General features: G+C 37.9%; 3 protein-coding genes across 3 annotated transcripts; all 3 read left to right on the top strand.

Annotated features, from left to right (window-relative positions):
• The first annotated feature begins 546 nt into the window (after positions 1–546).
• On the top strand, positions 547–2,841 carry LOC133022666 (interferon-induced protein 44-like). The gene is made up of 5 exons (XM_061089523.1): positions 547–615; positions 1,002–1,151; positions 1,516–1,687; positions 1,803–1,903; positions 2,009–2,841. Exons 2-5 carry the CDS (start codon positions 1,065–1,067, stop codon positions 2,168–2,170), a joined length of 522 nt encoding a protein of 173 aa, XP_060945506.1. The 5' UTR covers positions 547–615; positions 1,002–1,064; the 3' UTR covers positions 2,171–2,841.
• A 2,102-nt stretch (positions 2,842–4,943) lies between these two features.
• Positions 4,944–9,900, top strand: LOC133022664 (interferon-induced protein 44-like). The gene is made up of 9 exons (XM_061089522.1): positions 4,944–5,014; positions 5,537–5,567; positions 6,370–6,381; positions 6,477–6,510; positions 6,710–6,911; positions 7,377–7,526; positions 7,914–8,085; positions 8,201–8,301; positions 8,408–9,900. The coding sequence occupies exons 3-9, from the start codon at positions 6,372–6,374 to the stop codon at positions 8,564–8,566; spliced, it is 828 nt and encodes a 275-aa protein (XP_060945505.1). The 5' UTR covers positions 4,944–5,014; positions 5,537–5,567; positions 6,370–6,371; the 3' UTR covers positions 8,567–9,900.
• A 4,894-nt stretch (positions 9,901–14,794) lies between these two features.
• LOC133022663 (interferon-induced protein 44-like) lies at positions 14,795–20,090 on the top strand. The gene is made up of 9 exons (XM_061089521.1): positions 14,795–14,884; positions 15,391–15,421; positions 16,998–17,009; positions 17,097–17,139; positions 17,329–17,530; positions 17,951–18,100; positions 18,462–18,633; positions 18,749–18,849; positions 18,939–20,090. Exons 3-9 carry the CDS (start codon positions 17,000–17,002, stop codon positions 19,098–19,100), a joined length of 840 nt encoding a protein of 279 aa, XP_060945504.1. The 5' UTR covers positions 14,795–14,884; positions 15,391–15,421; positions 16,998–16,999; the 3' UTR covers positions 19,101–20,090.
• The last annotated feature ends 207 nt before the right edge of the window (positions 20,091–20,297 follow it).

The following is a 20,297-nucleotide window of genomic DNA, read 5'->3' as shown; positions in this document are numbered from 1 at the left end:
GTATTGATCTGAGACTCAAGAAAGAAAACAAAACATGGGAGAGATATTCGCTGATTAAACAAGTTCTCCTGCACTCTCTCTCTGGGCTGTGGCACAATGTCTCCCTCATTCTCTCCTTGCTGTTTCCCCATCTCCTCATCCGACCAATAACTTCCCAGCTGCTTTCCATCTGCAGAAAGCAAGTGGGGACAAGTCCCAATTTACTGTCGCAACATTAATCAAAACCATAATCATCTAATTTAGCAAATAATCAATAAAAGACCCTCCTTAAATTATGATAGAATACATTCATTATTGTTGCTGTCTAACAATTTTACTAAATTGTGAACAATTGGTACATGTCTTGTCTTTCATTACAGGCTGTAAAATGAAAAATTAAACATAAACCTAGACACTAACATTGAAACAGAAAACAAGGTCCCACCCACTATGCAGAGGCCAGTGAGCCAGTGATAATGTAGCTGATGTCAGGTGCTTTAAACCATGTGAGAGAACGAAAGTGAAAGTTACTCATGTCCTATAAAAGGAAGTGTCCAGAACCACACACTCAAAGGAAAGGACTGAAGGGGAAACATATAAGTTACCATAAAGGATCAAGTTATTTTTTTCTATTGGGTAAGTTCTCCTCATGCTATTATAACCTCAAGTGTAAGTGCTATTTCAATGTAGTGTAATGATTAATATGTTGAAACGAACCCATAAATAATACCTAGTTTATGATGATGTATGTTCTGTCTGTTTATCAGCCTCCTCTTTAAGTAACCTTTCTGTACATGGTCCTAAAACATAAACATGTTTTTTACTTCTTATAGCTTTCGACCCATTTAAATTTCAGGTTAATATGTGAACTAGAGGCCAAGAGTTTTAATCTGATGCCACTGTGGATGTTCATACAAATCACCTTTCTCCAGCCTCCCCACACATTCCTGATCGGCCCACAGACAACTGCTGATATTTACTTGGATTCATTGATGTAAATAATTGCACCTTCTGCCTTACAGTACAAGACCTTCGACTTTACCAAAAGTCCAGGGGCCAAATACTCTTTTGTTTTCAATGACATCATGGGCCTTGAGGAAGGATCTGACAATGGAGTCTCTGCGACTGACCTCAAACTGGCCCTGAGAGGACACGTGAAAGAAGGTTACAAGGTACAACAAGTCTCCTTTTAACGAACAAAAAAAATCTTTGTTTTATATTTATGCTAGTTATCAAAATGATTATTGAAATTTGAAAAATGTGATGTGCACATTTCCTGTCTCATTAAACATAGTGAAATGTTCTTACATTTCTTTTTCAAATATCAAAATTTTCTATTGGCAAATTGCTGAGTTTGGGGCACATGGCAGTCACATGTATATCAGTTAAATAATGTGATCAACGTCAGAAATGTGTGTCACTTTAACAACATAAGCTTGCATGTGTGTATGTGCAGAAGACAAACAAATTAGGTCAAACACAGAAAAACTTTAAGGTACATTAAACATTATCTGATTGTATTTGATTAATTTCTAGTTCAACTCTAAAAGTGCACTGATGGAGGGTGATTATGGCTACAACTCCGATCCCACTTTGGAAGACAAAGTTCATGTTCTGGTGGGTGTTGTTCCTGCGGACGCAGTGTCCAGGATAAGTGATGAGATGGTGAAGAAGATAAGAGAGGTCAGACTTGCAGCCAGTGAACTGGGTGAGTGCACAACACTTGTTTCACTTTGTGGACTGATAGTGTCACATTGGATTGTATGAATCAAAATACAAGGACACAAATCTTTGAAATACTGATCAAGTTTCTTCATCGACAGGAATTCCCCAAATGGCTATTATCACCAAAGTTGATGAAGCCTGTCCTGAGGTTAAAAAGGACAATTGCGATATCTATAAGAGCAAGTACCTGAAGGAAAAGGTACGTTTTGGAGTTTTTGCACAATGTAATTTTTTTGCATATAAGTCATGTTTTTTCATCACTGTACGATTGCTGATCAACATATATGTTGTTACTTTGACTTAGGTTGAAGGATTCCACCAGCGGCTGGGCCTTCCACTGAACTGCATCTTCCTTCTGAAGAACTACAGTCATGAAATTGAGTCAAATGACGAAGTGAGCGCTGCGATAGTGTGTGCACTGAAACAGATGGTTATGTATGGAGAAGACTACCTCAACGACCAGTAAACATGAATACCCCTGAGGCAAAAACACAGTAAGTGATTTGTAGGGGAATGAGGAAATATTCAGTACATTTTACGCTCTTTGCAAGCAGGCAAGCTTGAAGCATGAAATATGGACTAAAAATGCATTCAAATTAGGTCCTAAAGTCTTTATATCATTTATCTCATTGAGACTGCACAATAGCAGGACAATGCTTTGTCATTACGTTGTTAGCTTGGTGTGACGTCATCACGTGATCTGGTCAACAACTCAGCTGTTGTGATGGTGCGTTCACGTGCCGCCTGAAAGGAGTGATTCAAAAGTCTTTATGTTGACTCCCAGTATTTAATACATCACCTGCTTTAACAAATTAATTCTACATTCCTTGCTTGGTCTGTGCTTCATTTTGTTTATCTTAAAAAAACACATAAAAATCAGACAAACAAATGATTTTGCTTAAGAGAGGAACAGACAAATATGATATATTTTGTTTAATATAATTATCTCAATCCTGCGCTTTACCTCTCTGGAGATTCTTTGTATTCTTTTTCAGTTTGACCAATATTGTGTTGTACTGTTTTATTATTGTCTTGTAATATAAGTTGATTAATTATATTGTTATTGTGGGCTTTGTATCATGTAGTGTGAGTTCCTGGTGGTGGGAAGTAATGAAGCAAAAATATAAAAAATATACTCTGTGCAAAAAAACTTTCTCTTAGTTGAGAAGTGTCCGCTTTCTCCTTTCTTTAGCTTGTAGGTTGAGGAGGGGTATTCAACCTGTTGTGTAGAAGAACTGATCAACATCCTTCTCGCATCTCAGTTATTCTCTCTCAAACTCTAAAGCTTACAAAGTCATCAGTATGCAATGACTCACTACCAGTGTTAATTTTGGCAGCTATTTTTGATTTAGTCTTAGTCTTAGTCTTAGTCTTTTGACGAAAATGCATATTAGTTTTAGTCTAGTTTTAGTCATTTTTATCCTTCTTAGTTTTAGTCTAGTTTTAGTCGACGAAAACAAATTACATTTTAGTCTAGTTTTAGTCACATTTAATAGCCACATTAAACTCCTTATCTTCCCTTCTCAGGTCCAGGGACCCCCTGTGTTGTGTCTACAACTGCGTACTAGTCTAGCTTGCAGTACTTAGGTTGTCCATTAGATGTCCCTCCTATAGGTCTATAGCAGGGGTCGGCAACCTTTACTATCAAAAGAGCCATTTTGCACCCTCTTCCCCCAAATAAAATTTGTCTGGAGCCGCAAAACATATTTGATAACAAAGCTGATAAAATTTTATATAAAGTTATACTATACTAATCTGTAGATTATTGCATTTATGAAATTATAGAACAACAATAAAGAAAACTGTTGACATTTTATTTATTTTTACCTGTTACAACAAAGGGAAACACCAAATGCTTATGAAGAGGAGAAGAAAATACACAGGCAAGTGTAGGCCTACTTTGAAATAAATTAAACGCAGAACTATGTAGGGTTATTTGAGTCATCCCCATATTTGTGGGAAATGTATGAAATAAGAAGTACCCTTTTTTGATATAAATAAAAACATATAGCTGCAGCCTATATATTTTAGTTGGCGTTGGCGAAATGTGAAAACAAAAAGTGAAAGCAGATCAGACTGGAGGCGGACAGTGAAACTGCCGCTCTGTAGAAACCAGCTGCAGTTTGTGCTCTGATCCAAAAGCTGCGGCGCTGATCTCAGAGCAGCTGAGACCAGAGAAACTCTGTGTTTTCACTGTTTCCATAGTTAAGAAGCAGCCGGTGAGTCAGTGAGCGGCCTGCTTCACATGAACGAGCTCTGATCTCACTGTCTCTCTGAGCGAGTGCGCGGGGGCGCAGCCTCGGGACTGGTGCGCTGTCTGGCAGCACACACACACACACGTACACACACACAGACACACACACTTGCCGCTCCGGGTACTTCATGACTGCCTGATACGATTATGTTTTTAAAAATTGTTGTGACTTAGTCAACCGCCAACATTTTCGTTTCGTCTCGTCTCGTTAACGAAAATTAGAATAGATTTCGTCATAGTTTTTATTTTCAAAGATCCATTTCGTTACGTCTTCGTCTCGTCTTAGTCATGGGAAAAGGGGCGTTAATGAATATTTTTCGTTATCGTTATCGTCAACAAAATTAACACTGCTCACTACCTATAGAAAAAGGCTCATCTGCCAACAAAGCTACAAGTTGCTGTTGATGCTGCTTCTGGAGGGCTTTGTTGATCTGAGACTCTAGAGATAAAACAAAACCTGGTAGAAATATTCACTTATTAAACAAGTTCTCCTGCACTCTTTTCTCTAGGCTGTGGCACAATGTCTCCCTCATTCTCTCCTTGCTGTTTCCCCATCTCCTCATCTGACCCATCACTTCCCAGCTGCTTTCCATCTGCAGAAAGCAAGTGGGAACAAGGCTCAATTTACTATCGCAACATTAATCATAACCATAATCATCTAACTTAGCAAATAATCAATAAAAGAATCCACCTTAAATGATGATAGAATACATTAATTATTGTTGCTGTCTAACAATTTTACTGCATTGTGAACAATTGGTACATGTCTTTTCTTTCATTACAGGCAGTAATGAAAGTCTCAAATGACTAGACACTGAGTTTTTACTAGTTAACAAATATTCAAACAGAAAACAAAGTCCAACCCACCATAAAGAGATCAGTGAGCCAGTAATAAAGTATCTGAAGGCACGTGCTTTCTGATAAACCATGAGAGAGAATGAAAGTAAAAGTTGCTCATGTCCTATAAAAGGAAGTGTCCAGAGCCACACACCCAAAGGACAGGACTGAAGGGGAAACATTTAAGTTACCATAAAGGATCAAGTTATTTTCTATTGGGTAAGTTCTCCTCATGCTATTATAACCTTAAGTGTAAGTGTTATTTCAGTGTAGTGTTATGATTAATATGTTGAGACAAACCCATAAATAGTAATATGTTTATGATGATGATATATGTTCTGTCTTTTTATCAACTTCCTCTTTAATTAACCTTTCTGTCCATGGTCATAAAACAGAAGCCAAACTAAAGTCAAAGAAAAGCAAAACAGTAGAAGAACAGCCTTTTTCAAAAGAATTACACAACATTGATTTAAAGATTTTGACAAATGAGGTACCAGATCCAACCTGGAAATGATTGATTAAGAGTTACGATTATGAGTTTCAGACGCTCTATAGGGTTACGATCATTTTAATTAGTTTGGTTTGATTTGGTTTGACCTGGGTCCCTGCCAGCGAGTGAGTTGGTGTCTGAACAAAGAAAAGGTTGTGACTTTGTTCACGTCACATTGTTGACTTCAGACTGAACCTGAAAATGAAAGTCAAAGTGTTGCCTATAAAAACATCTTCTCCTCCTTGTTCCAGAGTCACTCTGTCCAGCGCCACATAAGCAAAGGTAAGGACTTCAATCTGTCTGTTACTACTATTGAACTGCATGGAATACTTTTTATTTTAGTTCATTCATTTTTTGTCATGGATTTTTGTGATACGCTTTGTAACCTTGTTTATAGAATTGCTATACAAATAAAGTTATGATTAAAGTTAGTGTTATTACTGTTAATGTGACTGTCAAGCTAAAGCTAATTACTTTACAGCATCAAGTGAATAAACAGCAACGTGAGTCATTTTACTCACGTCACATAATGCAGTACATGCTGCTGGTGTAATAAGTACTTCAATAGGATTTTGACAAAGGAATTCTTATTCACAAAAACTTAAATTTTGTGTTGTTGTATTGGCAGCTATGCTTTAACATTCAGGTGTAGAAAGTAGTGACATCTAGTGGTGAACTTGCATGTTGCAGCTGAACCCCCCTTACCTCCCCTTTCAACATGAAAGAAAACCTTTGGCAGACTTCAGTTACAACAGGTTCAAACTCATAAAGAGTTTAGTTTGTCCAGGCTGGGCTACTGTAAAAAACATGGCGGCCTCAGTAGAGAGGACCCGCTCCTTATGTAAATTTAAAGTATTTAAATATAAAGGAACCACTCAAGGGTAAACAAGCAATAATCTGTAAAATTTTGATAAAAGAACACTAGTGAAAACATCACTAGGATTATTTTATAATCAATTTCTACCAATAGATCCCTTTCACCATCATTTTACACACTGGACCTTTAAGTTACAATCTGAATGCATCTTCCTCCACTCGGATGAATTCCTGTATTAACATCTGGTCTGTATGTCCTACTTTACAGCAATGGGATCAGGTATGTCCTGTTACATTTCCAGTTTCAATAAACAAATGAATCATAACAAAAAACATTCTCAATAATCACAGTTTGGTCCTTTTTAACTCCTTCAGGACTCTTTAAGAAGCCATGGAGGGAGGTGTCAGAGTGAGTATGATCTAACATTCAGTCAGTGTGTTTCCATTGTGTCCTCAGTGTTTGTGCTTCTGCTGCTCAACACATGACTTAAACATCTCATTGTTGTGTGTGTGACAAAAAAAAGATCACAATTGCAATGTTGTGCAATCCTTAATAAAAGTAATACAGCACTTTATTCTGAGGTTTTTTTATTTTCTGTAATTTACAGGAAGGGCAAGGACAATCTTAAGTTTGTGAAATCTTACCAACCTCAAAACAAACAGGTCAAACATCTCAGGATTCTGCTTCATGGACCAGTTTGTGCTGGAAAGTCGTGCTTCATAAACTCTGTCGACAGTGTTTTAAAAGGCAGACCTGCCTGTCGAGCTCAGACAGATGCAAGCTATGCTGGGAGAAGCTTCACCAAAAAGGTATGAACAACAGGAAAGGATAAAACTCCATTGAAGGTAACAAACCACAGGAATTTATTTTCAATAGTAGTTCACTGATGAAAATACAGAGCAACTTCATTTAATATTAAAATGTCAAAACAGCAGATTGATATCAAATGTTTTTGTTCAAATGTTGTCTTTATGTTTAATAGCAAAAAATTCTAATCAGTACAAGCTAAATGAAATGAAACATTACATATTTCTAAATCTGTCTGTTGATCATCTGAGTACTTAGGGTTTTTTAACTCCTTATAGCTTTCCACCCATTTCAACTTAAGTAGTTCTTGAACTTGATACAAATCACCTGACCACTCCAAGTTCAAGTTTCCTTGGGTTCTCAGGCAGTTTCACCAGCCTCCCCACACATTCCTGATTGGCCCAGAGATAGCTGCTGATATTTACTTTGATTAATTGATGTAAATAATTGCTCCTTCTGCCTTACAGTACCAGACCTTCGACTTTACCAAAAGTCCAGGGGCCAAATACTCTTTTGTTTTCAATGACATCATGGGCTTTGAACAAGATTCTGACAGTGGAGTCCCTGTGGAGGATATCAAACTGGCCCTGAGAGGACACGTGATAGAAGGTTACAAGGTACAACACTGTGAACTTTGACATTAATTTAAGTCTAATTTTAACTTACAAAAACAATCTTTGTTTTATATTTATCTTAGTTACCAAAATGTACATTGAAATTGGACAAACATGATGTGCACATTTCCAGTCTCATAAAATAAAGTGAATTTTCTTAACATTTCTTTTCCAAATATCAAACTTTTCTATTGGCAAATTGCTGAGTTTGGGGCACATGGCAGCCACATGTACATCAGTTAAATCTTGTGAATAATGTCAGGAATGTGTGTAACATTAACAATATGAGCGTGCAGGTGTGTAAGTGCACAAGACAAACAAATGATGTGAAACATAGACACATTTTAAGTTACTTTAAACATTATTTGATTGTATTTGATTGATTTCTAGTTCGACCCTTACAAAGAGCTGATGGAGGGTGATGATGGCTTCAACTCTGATCCCACTTTGGAAGACAAAGTTCACGTTCTGGTGTGTGTTGTTCCTGCGGACACTGTGTCTAGGTTAAGTGATGAGATGGTGAAGAAGATTAGAGAGGTCAGACTTGCAGCCAGTGAACTGGGTGAGTGCACAACAATTGTTTCTCTGCGTGGACTGATGGTGTCACATTGCATTGTTTGAATCAAAATACCAGGACACAAATCTTTGAAATACTGATCAGGTTTCTTTATCGACAGGAATTCCCCAACTGGCTATTCTCACCAGAGTTGATGAAGCCTGTCCTGAGGTTAAAGAGGACACAAGCAATATCTATAAGAGCAAATACCTGAAGGAACAGGTACATTTTGGAGTTATTGTACAATGTCGTTATTCAGCATATATGTCATGTTTGTTCATCACTGTACGATTACTGATTGAACATAAATGTTGTTACTCTGACTTAGGTTGACAGATACCACCAGCGGCTGGGCCTTCCAATGAACTGCATCTTCCTTGTGAAGAACTACAGTGATGAAATTGCATCAAATCGCGGAATGAATGCTGCAATACTGTGCGCACTGAGACAGATGCTTTGCTTTGGAGAAGACTTCCTGGAAAATTGAAAACTTCTGAGGCAAATACACAATCGGAAATTTGTAGGGGAATGAGGAAATATTCAGTCAATGTTTACCTTCTTTGTCAAACAGGCAAGATTCCACATAAACCCACTGCATGTCAAAATTAACAAATCCCCTACTGCAAATAGACGATTGAAGCATAAATCATGGTTTGCATAAAAAGTTAAAATAATGCGCCCTACACTCTGCATGCGAAAGTACAGACATTTGAATAAAAAAACTTAATGTGAAATAAAAATTCATAAGAATAAATACACAACATGTTCAGTTACAGTAAAATTACACAGTTACAGTGGGAACTTTGGGTTTCTAAGGTCTTGATCTTACTTTATTATCTATAATTGCTTACTTATGATTTGATGCTATAGACAAATAAAATCTATTTGAAGTTACAGTTTATATGTAGTAGTAAATATACATTACAGTATAAAAACTTTGAAGGGTAAAATAATCCTGCAGTTTTTAGTCTTGAGATAAACTTCCTGTTGCAATAACCAAGTTCATTTAAGGTCATTTTTATTCATTTCCATCAAAATCTTGTTTATCAAAAATCAGTCACAATGTTCCTCAACATCAACTGTTTCCTTCCTTAATGCTGCCTCCTAACCACAAAGGATTTGTTGATCAATGAAGTTGGAACAAATTAACTATTAATCAATACATTTTCAGGTAATGAATGAAGTCCTACTGTCTTTATATAATTTATGTCATTGAGACTTTGCACAATAGCAGGACAATGCTCTGTCATTTTGTCGTTAGCTCGGTGTGACGTCATCACGTGATCTGGTCAACAACTCAGCTGTTGTGATGGTGCCTTCAAAAGCTCTCGTCTTTGTTGTTGACCCCCAGTATTTCATATATCACCTGCTCTAACAAATTAATTCGGCATCCCTTGCTTGGTCTGTGCTTCATTTTGTTTATGCAAAAAAAACGAACAGACAACTATGATTTATTCTGTTTAATATAATCATCTCTATCCTGCACTTTCCCTCTCTGGGGACTCTTTGTATTCTTTTTCAGTTTGACAGATATTGTGGTGTACTGTTATTTGATGTTCTTGCAATATAAGTTGATTCATTATATTGTTATTGTGGGCTTTGTATCATGTATTGTGAGTTTCTGGTGGTGGGAAGTAATGAAGCAAAAATATAAAAAATATACTCTGTGCAAAAAAATAAAAATCTTTACTGTTCAGCGTGGAACATTGGTGAAGCTAAGAAGACGGAGCTTTACATATAACCCTTCATCTACTTAGTTTTCAATCAGTGCGGCAATCATGCTCTAATTATTTTTCTGTACTGTCCTTAATAAATTTCTTCTTCCAGGACTCTCTCAGTTTTACTCTCGTTCTTCCTGCATCAGTCAGGACCAGGCAGCTCTAGAAGAGACCTTCTTGTTAGTGGAAAGTCACAGGTATGTAGAGTAAAGCTTATTAAACACATTTGAAACTATATAACGATGACATGCTGTTGCTATTTTGTTAAAGTTATGAGTTTGTGTGAGGGAGGCATAGTCATACACCCAGTTCAAATGATATATTCCACCACTGTGTAACAGATGCTGTCTGGATATATATATATGTTTTTATGTCAAAAGCATTTGTTCTATAGAATTTATATTATGATATTCATGACGATGCATTTTCCAGCCCCGCTGTTCAAACAAAACATGGCGAGGTACAAATACTGTGGTGAATGAAAATGCATGTGGCTCATGTGGCTTTAATGGATTTAGGATGGATTGATGACGAGACACAGGGACTGACTGGGCCTGTTCACCACGAGCAGACTGAGCAGAATACATAGGAGAGGAGATGCATGCGTATGTACAGTGTTGGGAAGGATACTTTCAAAACGTATTCCGTTACAGAATACAGAATACATGCCCAAAAATGTAATCTGTAACGTATTCCATTACATTAACTAATCTGAGTAACGTATTCTGAATACTTGGAATACTTCCGGTTTGTATTGCATTTTTTAAGTGTATGATTGCCGCGTTGTTATAGTCAGTGGAGCAGCAGCAGTTTAAACTCTCTCTCCGCCGATGCGTCGGGCCAGCTGGATGTCCGGCTCGCATCCACTCCCACCTCTGTGCCGGCCCCACCGGAGGCTGAAGGACCCCCCCCCCCCCTGCGCCAAGGCTGCCTCGCGCCGTGCTACGATCGTTTCGGCGTCGAGTCTATTTTTTTTTTAGCTTGACGCGAGCGTATCGCTCCATGAAACACACTGAAAAATGATTTTAAACGATATTGATGACATTTTATATGATATAAATGATAAAGTATGCATCCAATAGTTTGTATTCCCCTTCTGTTGTCCTGGAGTTTTAATTTTACCAATCATATTATTAAATGCCCCCCTCTGCCCATCCACTACAGACACACAAGCAGTCATAAAGATAAAAAGAGAGGGGGGGCGGCGGAGAATACGTAATTTACCCTCGACACCCGACATTGAACGGAGAGAACAGCGGAGAAGTTCTTGAAGATGGATGAAATTAAATTGGGACGCTGTTGCAGTTAATGTTGGAGCAACAAGTGACTATATGCTTTTATACTACTGGGTCAACGGGTGATATTATTAGCGCTGCCCGGCGCTTCAGCGTCCGGTGTGAACCCGGCGTGCCTCGCTGGTCTCCTGCAGAGCCATGACAGCAGAGCTCTGGAAGCGCAGGTCGGTCTTCTCTCACCAGGTGCTGGAAGGGCAGCTTGCGGATCAGCAGCTCCGTAGATTTCTGGTAGCGACGGAACTCTCTCAGAGCCTCGGTTCTTCTTCACGCCGCCGGGGGCCCGGGCGCTCTTACGGCAGCCCTGGTCTCCAGCTGCTTCCTTGGGGCTTTGCCGCCGGTGGATTTACGAGAGAGTGAATAAACTCGAGAAGTACCGTCATGTAATCCACTGATTTCAACAATGTAACTGTATTCTGAATACCATCTATTTAATTTGTAACTGTAACGGAATACAGTTACTCATAATTTGTATTCTAAATACGTAACGCCGTTACATGTATTCCGTTACTCCCCAACACTGCGTATGTAAAACACAGTATAGATGGCTGTCCATTTCCCAGCACATGTGAATGCACATTCATCTCTTTACATACAGTCTATGACACATATGCTTGTATTAAAGGTTCATGGACACGTGTGAACTCACATATGTGACGAAACAAACCAGTGAGGCGAAGTCAGAGGGTGAAATCCTCCTCTTCCGACCAAACTGATCCGAAGATTACTCTAATTGTAGCTCAACAACAAACCATTGTTCAGTGTTCTGTATGTGCACAGTCCCATTTTCAGGGTGTCTGTTTCCAATGAACTCCAGACATGACAAATTAATATTTTCTCAATCTGAATCACACAGTATAAAACATTATATGGCCCAGTTGGATGACTCAGTAGAGTCCTCACAAAGTAAAGCTGATGGAAAAACAGAGCGCTTATCGTGATACAGACAACAATCTCCTTATCACATTACAGTTGTTGTGCAGCCTCTGCTGGTCTTGTTGAGTCAGTGCAGTGAGGAGTACCAACCACGAGCTAACCGGGCCGGCAGCATGAGCCCCAGCGCAGCCCCGCAGTGGGAGCTGGAGCTGGCGCAGATAGCTTGCGAGCCAACGCTAGCTTGTGACCCGTCAGACATCTAAGTGGCCGATAAACATGCTGATCGTCAAGGCAGAGACCGCGGACACTCTCTCCCCGGGGAGACGTGCTCTCCAAGGTGGAGCGCCTTTCTCCCCGGAGCCCCCAGAGCTAACGTTAGCTCGCGAGCTCCGGGGTGATGGAGCTCAACCACGAGCTCGCCATCATCACCATCATCTCACTGGTGTGATGATGGTGGTGTTGGTCCAAGGCCATGTAGCGAGACTCCATGGTGTAACTATGACGTATTTTTCGCTCGTAATCCCATTCGACGCACTCTAGCGTATCGTTTCTGACATCGAGGAACCACAACAAATCCCGGGAGTTGTTTTTCCAGAGTTTTTGGGACGGTAGACATGCCAGATACCCAAATTAAAGTGTAGAAGCACTATAAAAGAGGAATTTTCATAATATGTCCCCTTTAAAATATAATCTGAAATTGTGTCAACTCAGGATAAGAAAAAGTAAAGGTAGTACAAAAGATCCTGTTCCGGTTGTTAAGTCCAAACTCCCTTTGTTTTCCTCATAGATATATTCTATGCAGCTGCATCCCGTTCTGCATTAATTTCCTGCAAAGATGTGAAGCATTGCTGTCCATCCTGCCACAGAGTCATCTACTTATACAAGCGAATGTGAAACTATCCTAACTGTGAATAAGAGAAGGACTCAGAACCCACTAATTCAGTGGCTTATTAGTGGTTTGACTTGCTCTACAACGTTGATCTATTACGATTCAAAATGACCATTTCTAATTTTGGCCAATTATTTCTATCCAGTCATATAAACAGTAAATGTTTGTCTTTTAAACAAAGGACTTGAAACTCTTAGTTGGTTACTTTGGTGCTGTTTGCAGCATTGCAGATTTACACTGTTGTTATTTCTATATTGATTTCATATCATTTGCTTTTTCTGGTCTAAGTTTTATTTTAAGAGGATTATTTGCAAGGGAACAAAGTGAAATCAAAACTATCTTTGTGATGTTTCACTGCAATATCACGAGTTTTATTTTTGTCAAGGCCATCTGGTTTTAAATGAGACATAATGACGTGGAAAATAAAAGGTCAAGCATTGAAAGAATTGGGACTCCTGGTTTCATTCCAACAATGTTACATGCAGAAACTACACAAGGTGATGTTGAAGTCATACAAAATGCTTAATAAAAACTTTGTAATAATTATGTTATTGTTAGACTAATTCACTTTTTGGTTTGGTTTGGTTATATTTCAGTTAACTGTCTTAACCATGAACCACACTATTTGGATCTTCCTGTGTCCACCACCAGGACGTGCTATGTTCTTGGTGCAGGCATCGACTGTACATAGGTTTTTCAGGTCGTGTAAAAAGAAAATTTAAGTTGTTAGATCCCTGTGTATCCCAGTAAAGGGTCAGTACAAAAATCTTATTTGAGGCTGGTCGGATGCAGTGTTTCTTCAGAGTTCAATTGCAATCCACACACTAGTTGGTTATGTCTCTATATGTCTCAATTTCTCTGTAGAAACGTTATCTTAGTTGAGAAGTGTCTGCTTTCTCTGTTCTTTAGCTTGTAGGTTGAGGAGGGGTATTCAACCTGTTGTGTAGAAGAACTGATCAACACCCTTCTCACAATTCAGCTTTTCTCTCTCAAACTCTAAAGCTTACAAAGTCATCAGTATGCAAGGACCCAGTATCTATAGAAATGGACGTTCTTGGACCAGGAACTAACATGGTAAAAATCGAGCATCTTTCTATCACACGTATTCAACACCATGCCAACCTTGTGATGTGGCCCTGCACCTCATGGTTATATCACACATCGCACTTTGACATGTATAATAGATAAAACACATTCAAAGCAAGTTAATCGTTAAACCATAACTCATAAACGATTTAACACTTCTGATTACAGCTCCAACTTTTTCCTCAGGGGTTTACTTCAATGACTTGATCCAATACTGTATTAAACACACGTTATTTTAAACATTATAAAAGGTAGGGGACATGGAAAAAGGCTCATCTGCCGACAAAGCTACAAGTTGCTGTTGGTGCTGCTGCTGGAGGGCTGCATTGATCTGAGACTCTAGAGATAAAACAAAACATTGGAGAGATATTTGCTGATTAAACAAGTTCAGCTGCACTCTTTCTCTGGTCTGTGGCACAATGTCTCCCTCATTCCTTCCTTGCTGTTTCCCCATCTCCTCATCTGACCCATCACTTCCCAGCTGCTTTCCATCTGCAGAAAGCAAGAGGGAACAAGGTACAATTCACTATCGCAACATTAATCAAAACCATAATCATCTAATTTAGCAAATAATCAATAAAAGACCCACCTTAAATTATGATAGAATACATTCATTATTGTTGCTATCAACAATTTTACTGTATTGTGAACAATTGGTACATGTCTTTTCTTTCATTACAGGCAATGACGGTCTCAAATGACACAAAAAACTAGACACTGAGTTTTTACTAGTTAACTTATATCCAAACAGAAAACAAAGTCCCGCCCACCATGCAGAGATCAGTGAGTCAGTAATAAAGTATCTGATGTCACGTGCTTTCCGGTAAACCATGTGAGAGAACGAAAGTGAAAGTTGCTCATGTCCTATAAAAGGAAGTGTGCAGAGCCACACACTCAAAGGACAGGACTGAAGGGGAAACATTTAAGTAATTTTTTTCTATTGGGTAAGTTCTCCTCATGCTATTATAACCTTGTGTGTAAGAGTTATTTCAGTGAAGTGCAATGATTAATATGTTGAAACGAACCCATAAATAATAATACGTTTATGATGATGATATATGTTCTGTCTGTTTATCAACCCAACCTCCTCTTTAAGGAACCTGTCTGTCCATGGTCCTAAAACAGAAGCCACACTAAAGTCAAATAGTCGAATAGAATTACACAACATTTATTTAAAGATATTATAATGACAACTGTGGTGCCAGATCAAACCTGGAAATTATTAATTCAGAGTTATGATTACGAGTTTCAGACGCATTATAAGGTTACGATCATTTGTATTAGTTTGGTCTGATTTGGTTTGACCTGGGTCCCTGCCAGCGAGTGAGTGGGTGTCTGAAGAAAGAAAAGGTCTGGACTTTGTTCAGGTCACATTGTTGACTACAGACTGAACCTGAAAAAGAAAAGTCAAAGTGTTGCCTATAAAATCATCTTCTCCATCTTGTTCCAGAGTCACTCTGTCCAGAGCCACATAAACAAAGGTAAGGACTTCAATCTGTCCAAATGGAATACCTTTTATTTATGTTTATTCATTTTTTGCAGTGAATTTTTGTGAAGCCCTTTGTAACCTTGTTACTAGAAGTGCAATACAAATAAAGTTATGATTCAAGTTATTATTATTATTATTATTATTATTACTGTGACTGTCAAGCTAAAGCTAATTTCTTTACTTCATCAAGTCAATTTACAACAAAACCACATGGGGGTCATTTTTATCACATAACAAAATCCAGTACATGCTGCTGTTAATAAGTAGTGCAATAGGAATTTGACAAGAAGAATTCTTATACATATAACATTAGATTTTGTATTGTTGTATTGGCAGTTATGCTTAAAGGTTCAGGGTGTAATATGTAGCAGAATCTAGTGTTGAAGTTGTAGTTTGCAGCTGAACACCCTTTACCTCCCCTTTCAACATGAAAGAAAATCTGTGGCAGCCTTCAGTTTCCACAGGTTCAAACTTAAAATGAGTTTAGTTTGTCTAGTCTGGGCTACTGTAAAAAACATGGCTGCGTCCGTAGAGAGTACCCACTCCTTATGTAAATTTAAAGTATTTAAATTAGGGATGGGCAACGATTAAAAGTTTAATCGCGATTAATCGCATGATTTCCCTGATTAATCACGATTAATCGCATTTGTATACGCAAAATCCAAAAATGAATTCAAAAGTAGTGTATAGCGCAATTTTATTTTCAATGTTCTGCCATATGAACGAAAGTGCCATAACATTTGTTGTGCAAACACTTTTAACATCAGCATTTAATACAGTAGCAGTTAAATAAAATATTCAGTGTAAATCTCAACTTAACAATGTTATCAAAGCAAATACAAAATTAAAGCTCAATGCCACTGCCAGGGCATTAATGTTATCCTCTTCGTTATGAAAAATGTATACTCCTCCCTGCGTCTAACGTAGTCTGCCGAAGCCTCGCTCCGCTCGCTGTTTCGTTGAGTGATTTGCTGATATCAACTGTGTGTTTTGCATTTAGGTCATATTTTAGACTGGAAGTACTCCAGTGATAAGAAAATTCACCTTGGCAGTGGCTACAAATTACTTTGGTTCTGTCGACTCCGCCGTCTGGAAGAACTTTAAAATGAAAATGGCCATGTAAAAGCTCCGTACCCTTATCCATGGTTGTTTATCCGCCAATTATTTTCTTTTTTCCGGTTCCGCAGCAGTCAGCAACAGACTTTCACAAAATAAAAGCCTGACTTTCACAATAAAACAATAAATAATCAAACCTGAGTTAATGCGAGATAAAATAACTGACTGAGTTAAATAAGTGATGAGTTAACTCGATTAAAACGAGTTAACTTGCCCAGCCCTAATTTAAATATAAAATGCCCTTTCAAGGGTAAATAAACAATATTTTTTACAATTTAGATGAAGCACACATAAGTGAAAACATCAATAGGATTATTTTATAATCCTTTTCTGCCAATAGATCCCTTTCACCATCATCTTACACACTGGACCTTTAAGTTACAATCTGATTGCATCTTCCTCCTCTCGGGTGAATTCCTGCATTAACTTAGTCTAAATGTTCTACTTTACAGCAATGGGAGGAGGTAAGTCCTGTTACATTTTCAGCTTCAATAGACAAATGAACAATAACAAAAAACATTCTAAAATAATCACTGTTTGGTCCTTTTTAGCTCCTTCAGCACTCTTTGAGCAGCCATGGAGGGAGGTGTCAGAGTGAGTATGATCTAACATTCAGTCAGTGTGTTTCCACTGTCAACTCAGTGTTTGTGCTTCTGCTGCTCAACACATGACTTAAACCGCTTGTTGTTGTGTGTGTGTGACAAGAAATAAAATCACAATTGCAGTGTTAATAAAAGTTAAACAGCACTTTATTCAGATTTTTTTATTCATTGTAATTTACAGGAAGTACAAGGACAATCTTAAGTTTGTGAAATCTTACCAACCTCAAAACAAACAAGTCAAACATCTCAGGATTCTGCTTCATGGACCAGTTGGTGCTGGAAAGTCGAGCTTCATCAACTCTGTCGACACTGTTTTAAAAGGCAGATCTGCTGGTAGAGCTGCAACAAATGCAAGCTATGCTGGGAGCAGCTTTACCAAACAGGTATGAACAACAGGAAAGGATAAAACTCCATTGAGGGTAACAAACGACAGAAATTCATTTTCAATAGTAGTTCACTGATGAAAAATACAGAGCAACCTCTATTAATATTGAAACTTCAAAACAGCAGATTTATATCAAATGTTTTGCACAAATGTTGTTTTTATGTTTCATATCACTAAATTCTAGTCAGCACAAGATAAATGAAATGAAACATTACATCTTTCTAAATCTGTCTGTTGATCATTAGCTTTTATCATGACCATTTCATTTTAAGGTTAATGTGTGAACAAGAGGCCCAGAGTTTTAATGTTCATACAAATCACCTTTCTCCAGCCCCCCCCCATTTCAGATCGGCCCACAGACAACTGCTGATATATACTTTGATTAAATTATGTAAATATTGCACCTTTTGCCTTACAGTACCAGACCTTCAAATTTCACAAAAATCCAGAGGCCACTTACTCTTTTGTTTTCAATGACATCATGGGCCTTGAGGACGATTCTGACAGTGGAGTCCCTGTGGAAGATGTCAAACTGGCCCTGAGAGGACACGTGAAAGAAGGTTACAAGGTACAACACTGTGAACTTTGACATTAAGTCAAGTCTAATTTTAACTTAAAAAAAAATATTTGTTTTATATTTATCTTAGTTATTATTGAAATTTGCCAAACATGCAAAATTCCTGTCTCATCAAACAAAGCGAATTGTTCTTACATTTCTTTTCCAAATATCAAACTTTTCTATTGCCAAATTGCTGAGTTTGGGGCACATGGCAGCCACATGTAATTAAATGAAATCTTGTGAACAATGTCAGGAATGTGTGTCACATTAACAATATGAGTAAATGTGCCCTAGACAAACAAATGAGGTCAAACACAGAAAACATTGTGTTACATTAAACATTATCTGACTGTATTTGATTGATTTCTAGTCCAAACCTGACCATGAACTGAAGGAGGGTGTTGATGGCTACAACTCCGATCCCACTTTGGGAGACAAAGTTCACGTTCTGGTGTGTGTTATTCCTGTGGACTCAGTGTGTTTGTTAAGTGACAAAGTTGTGGAGAAAATTAAAGAGGTCAGAATGGCAGCCAGTGAACTGGGTGAGTGCACAACAATTTTTTCTCTATGTGGACTAATAGTGTCACATTGGATTGTATGAGTCAAAATACCAGGAAACAAATTTTTCAAATACTGATCAGGTGTCCTTATTAACAGGAATTCCCCAACTGGCTATTCTCACCAGAGTTGATGAAGCCTGTCCAGAGGTTAAAAAGGACACAAGCAATATCTATAAGAGCAAGTACCTGAAGGAAAAGGTACATTTTGGTACATGTTTCAGCATATATGTCATGTTTGTTCATCGATGTAAATTACTGATCAACATAAATGTTGTCACTTTTCTTAGGTTGAAATATTCCACCAGCAGCTGGGCCTTCCAATAAACTGCATCTTCCTTGTGAGGAACTACAATCCGGAAATTGAGTCAAATGACAAAATGAATGCTGCGATAGTGTGTGCACTGAAACAGATGCTTTTGTATGGAGAAGACTTCCTCAACGACCTGTAAACATGAGTATCCTTGAGGCAAAAACACAGGTGATTTGTAGGGGAAATGGGAAATATTCAGTAAATGTTTACTGTCTTTGTCAAGCAGGCAAGGTTGAAGCATGAAATATGGAATAACAATGCATACAAATTAGTCTGTATTTCATTTCTCTCATTGAAACTTTGCACAATAGCAGGACAATGCGCTGTCATTACGTCGTTAGCTTGGTGTGACGTCATCACGTGATCTGGTCAACAACTCAGCTGTTGTGATGGTGCCTTCATGTGCCGCCGGAAAGGAGTGATTCAAAAGCTTTCGTGTTTATTGTTGAATCCCAGTATTTAATACATCACCTGCTCTAACAAATTAATTCTGCATTCCTAGCTTGGTCTCTGCTTCATTTCGTTTATGTAAGAAAAAAATCTGACAAACAAATGATTTCGCTAAAGTGCCGAACAGACAAATGTTATATATATTATGTTGTGATGGAAATCTGTAAATACTAGAGGCTGGAACACCAAATTTTACTATATGTATTTTAATAGGGGCTTTCTGCAGAAATGATAAACACAGATAGTCACAGGGATCTCAGAGTGTTGAAGAGAACAGTCAAATGCAAGGATCGTATATAGGAGAACTAAGGCTGATTGTCTGAGCCAGTTCAGACTGGTTCTGTAGGGTTTCCTTAGAAGATTATGCAGACGGGAATTAAATTCTAGTACAGTCATTAAGTATTAAAAAGGTAATTTATGTTTCAGGTCACAAACAGTTCAGGTCATACAAGTTTCAGACAGGTATGCAAAAAATTAATTTTCCACTATATTTCCACTGTATAATATAATCATCTCATGCTGCGAGTACTGTTATATGATTATCTTGCAATATACGTTGATTAATAATACGGTTATTGTTGACTTTGTATCATGTATCGTGAGTTCCTGGTCGTGGGAAGTAATGAAGTACACAAATAAAAATGTTATTTTGTGTAAAAAAATAAAAATTTTGCTTTAATCCTTGTTTGTAGTACAACTTTTATTGTTATTGGATTTGAAGCAGGAGTGTTTTAATTTAGGCAGTTATTGAAGTAATTAAATGTGACCTGTGGCCCTCAGAGTGGCACATTTTAGTTTAATACTTACAGTACATTTACCAGCCTGCACTTTATATACTTTTACTTGAGCAAATAGGTTGAATCAATATGTATACTTTGACTTGAGT

This window comes from Limanda limanda, chromosome 17 (genome assembly GCF_963576545.1).
Source record: "Limanda limanda chromosome 17, fLimLim1.1, whole genome shotgun sequence".
Lineage (NCBI taxonomy): Eukaryota > Metazoa > Chordata > Actinopteri > Pleuronectiformes > Pleuronectidae > Limanda > Limanda limanda.
Note: the sequence above shows the minus strand (reverse complement) of the source record. Positions and strands in the feature narration are given on the sequence as shown.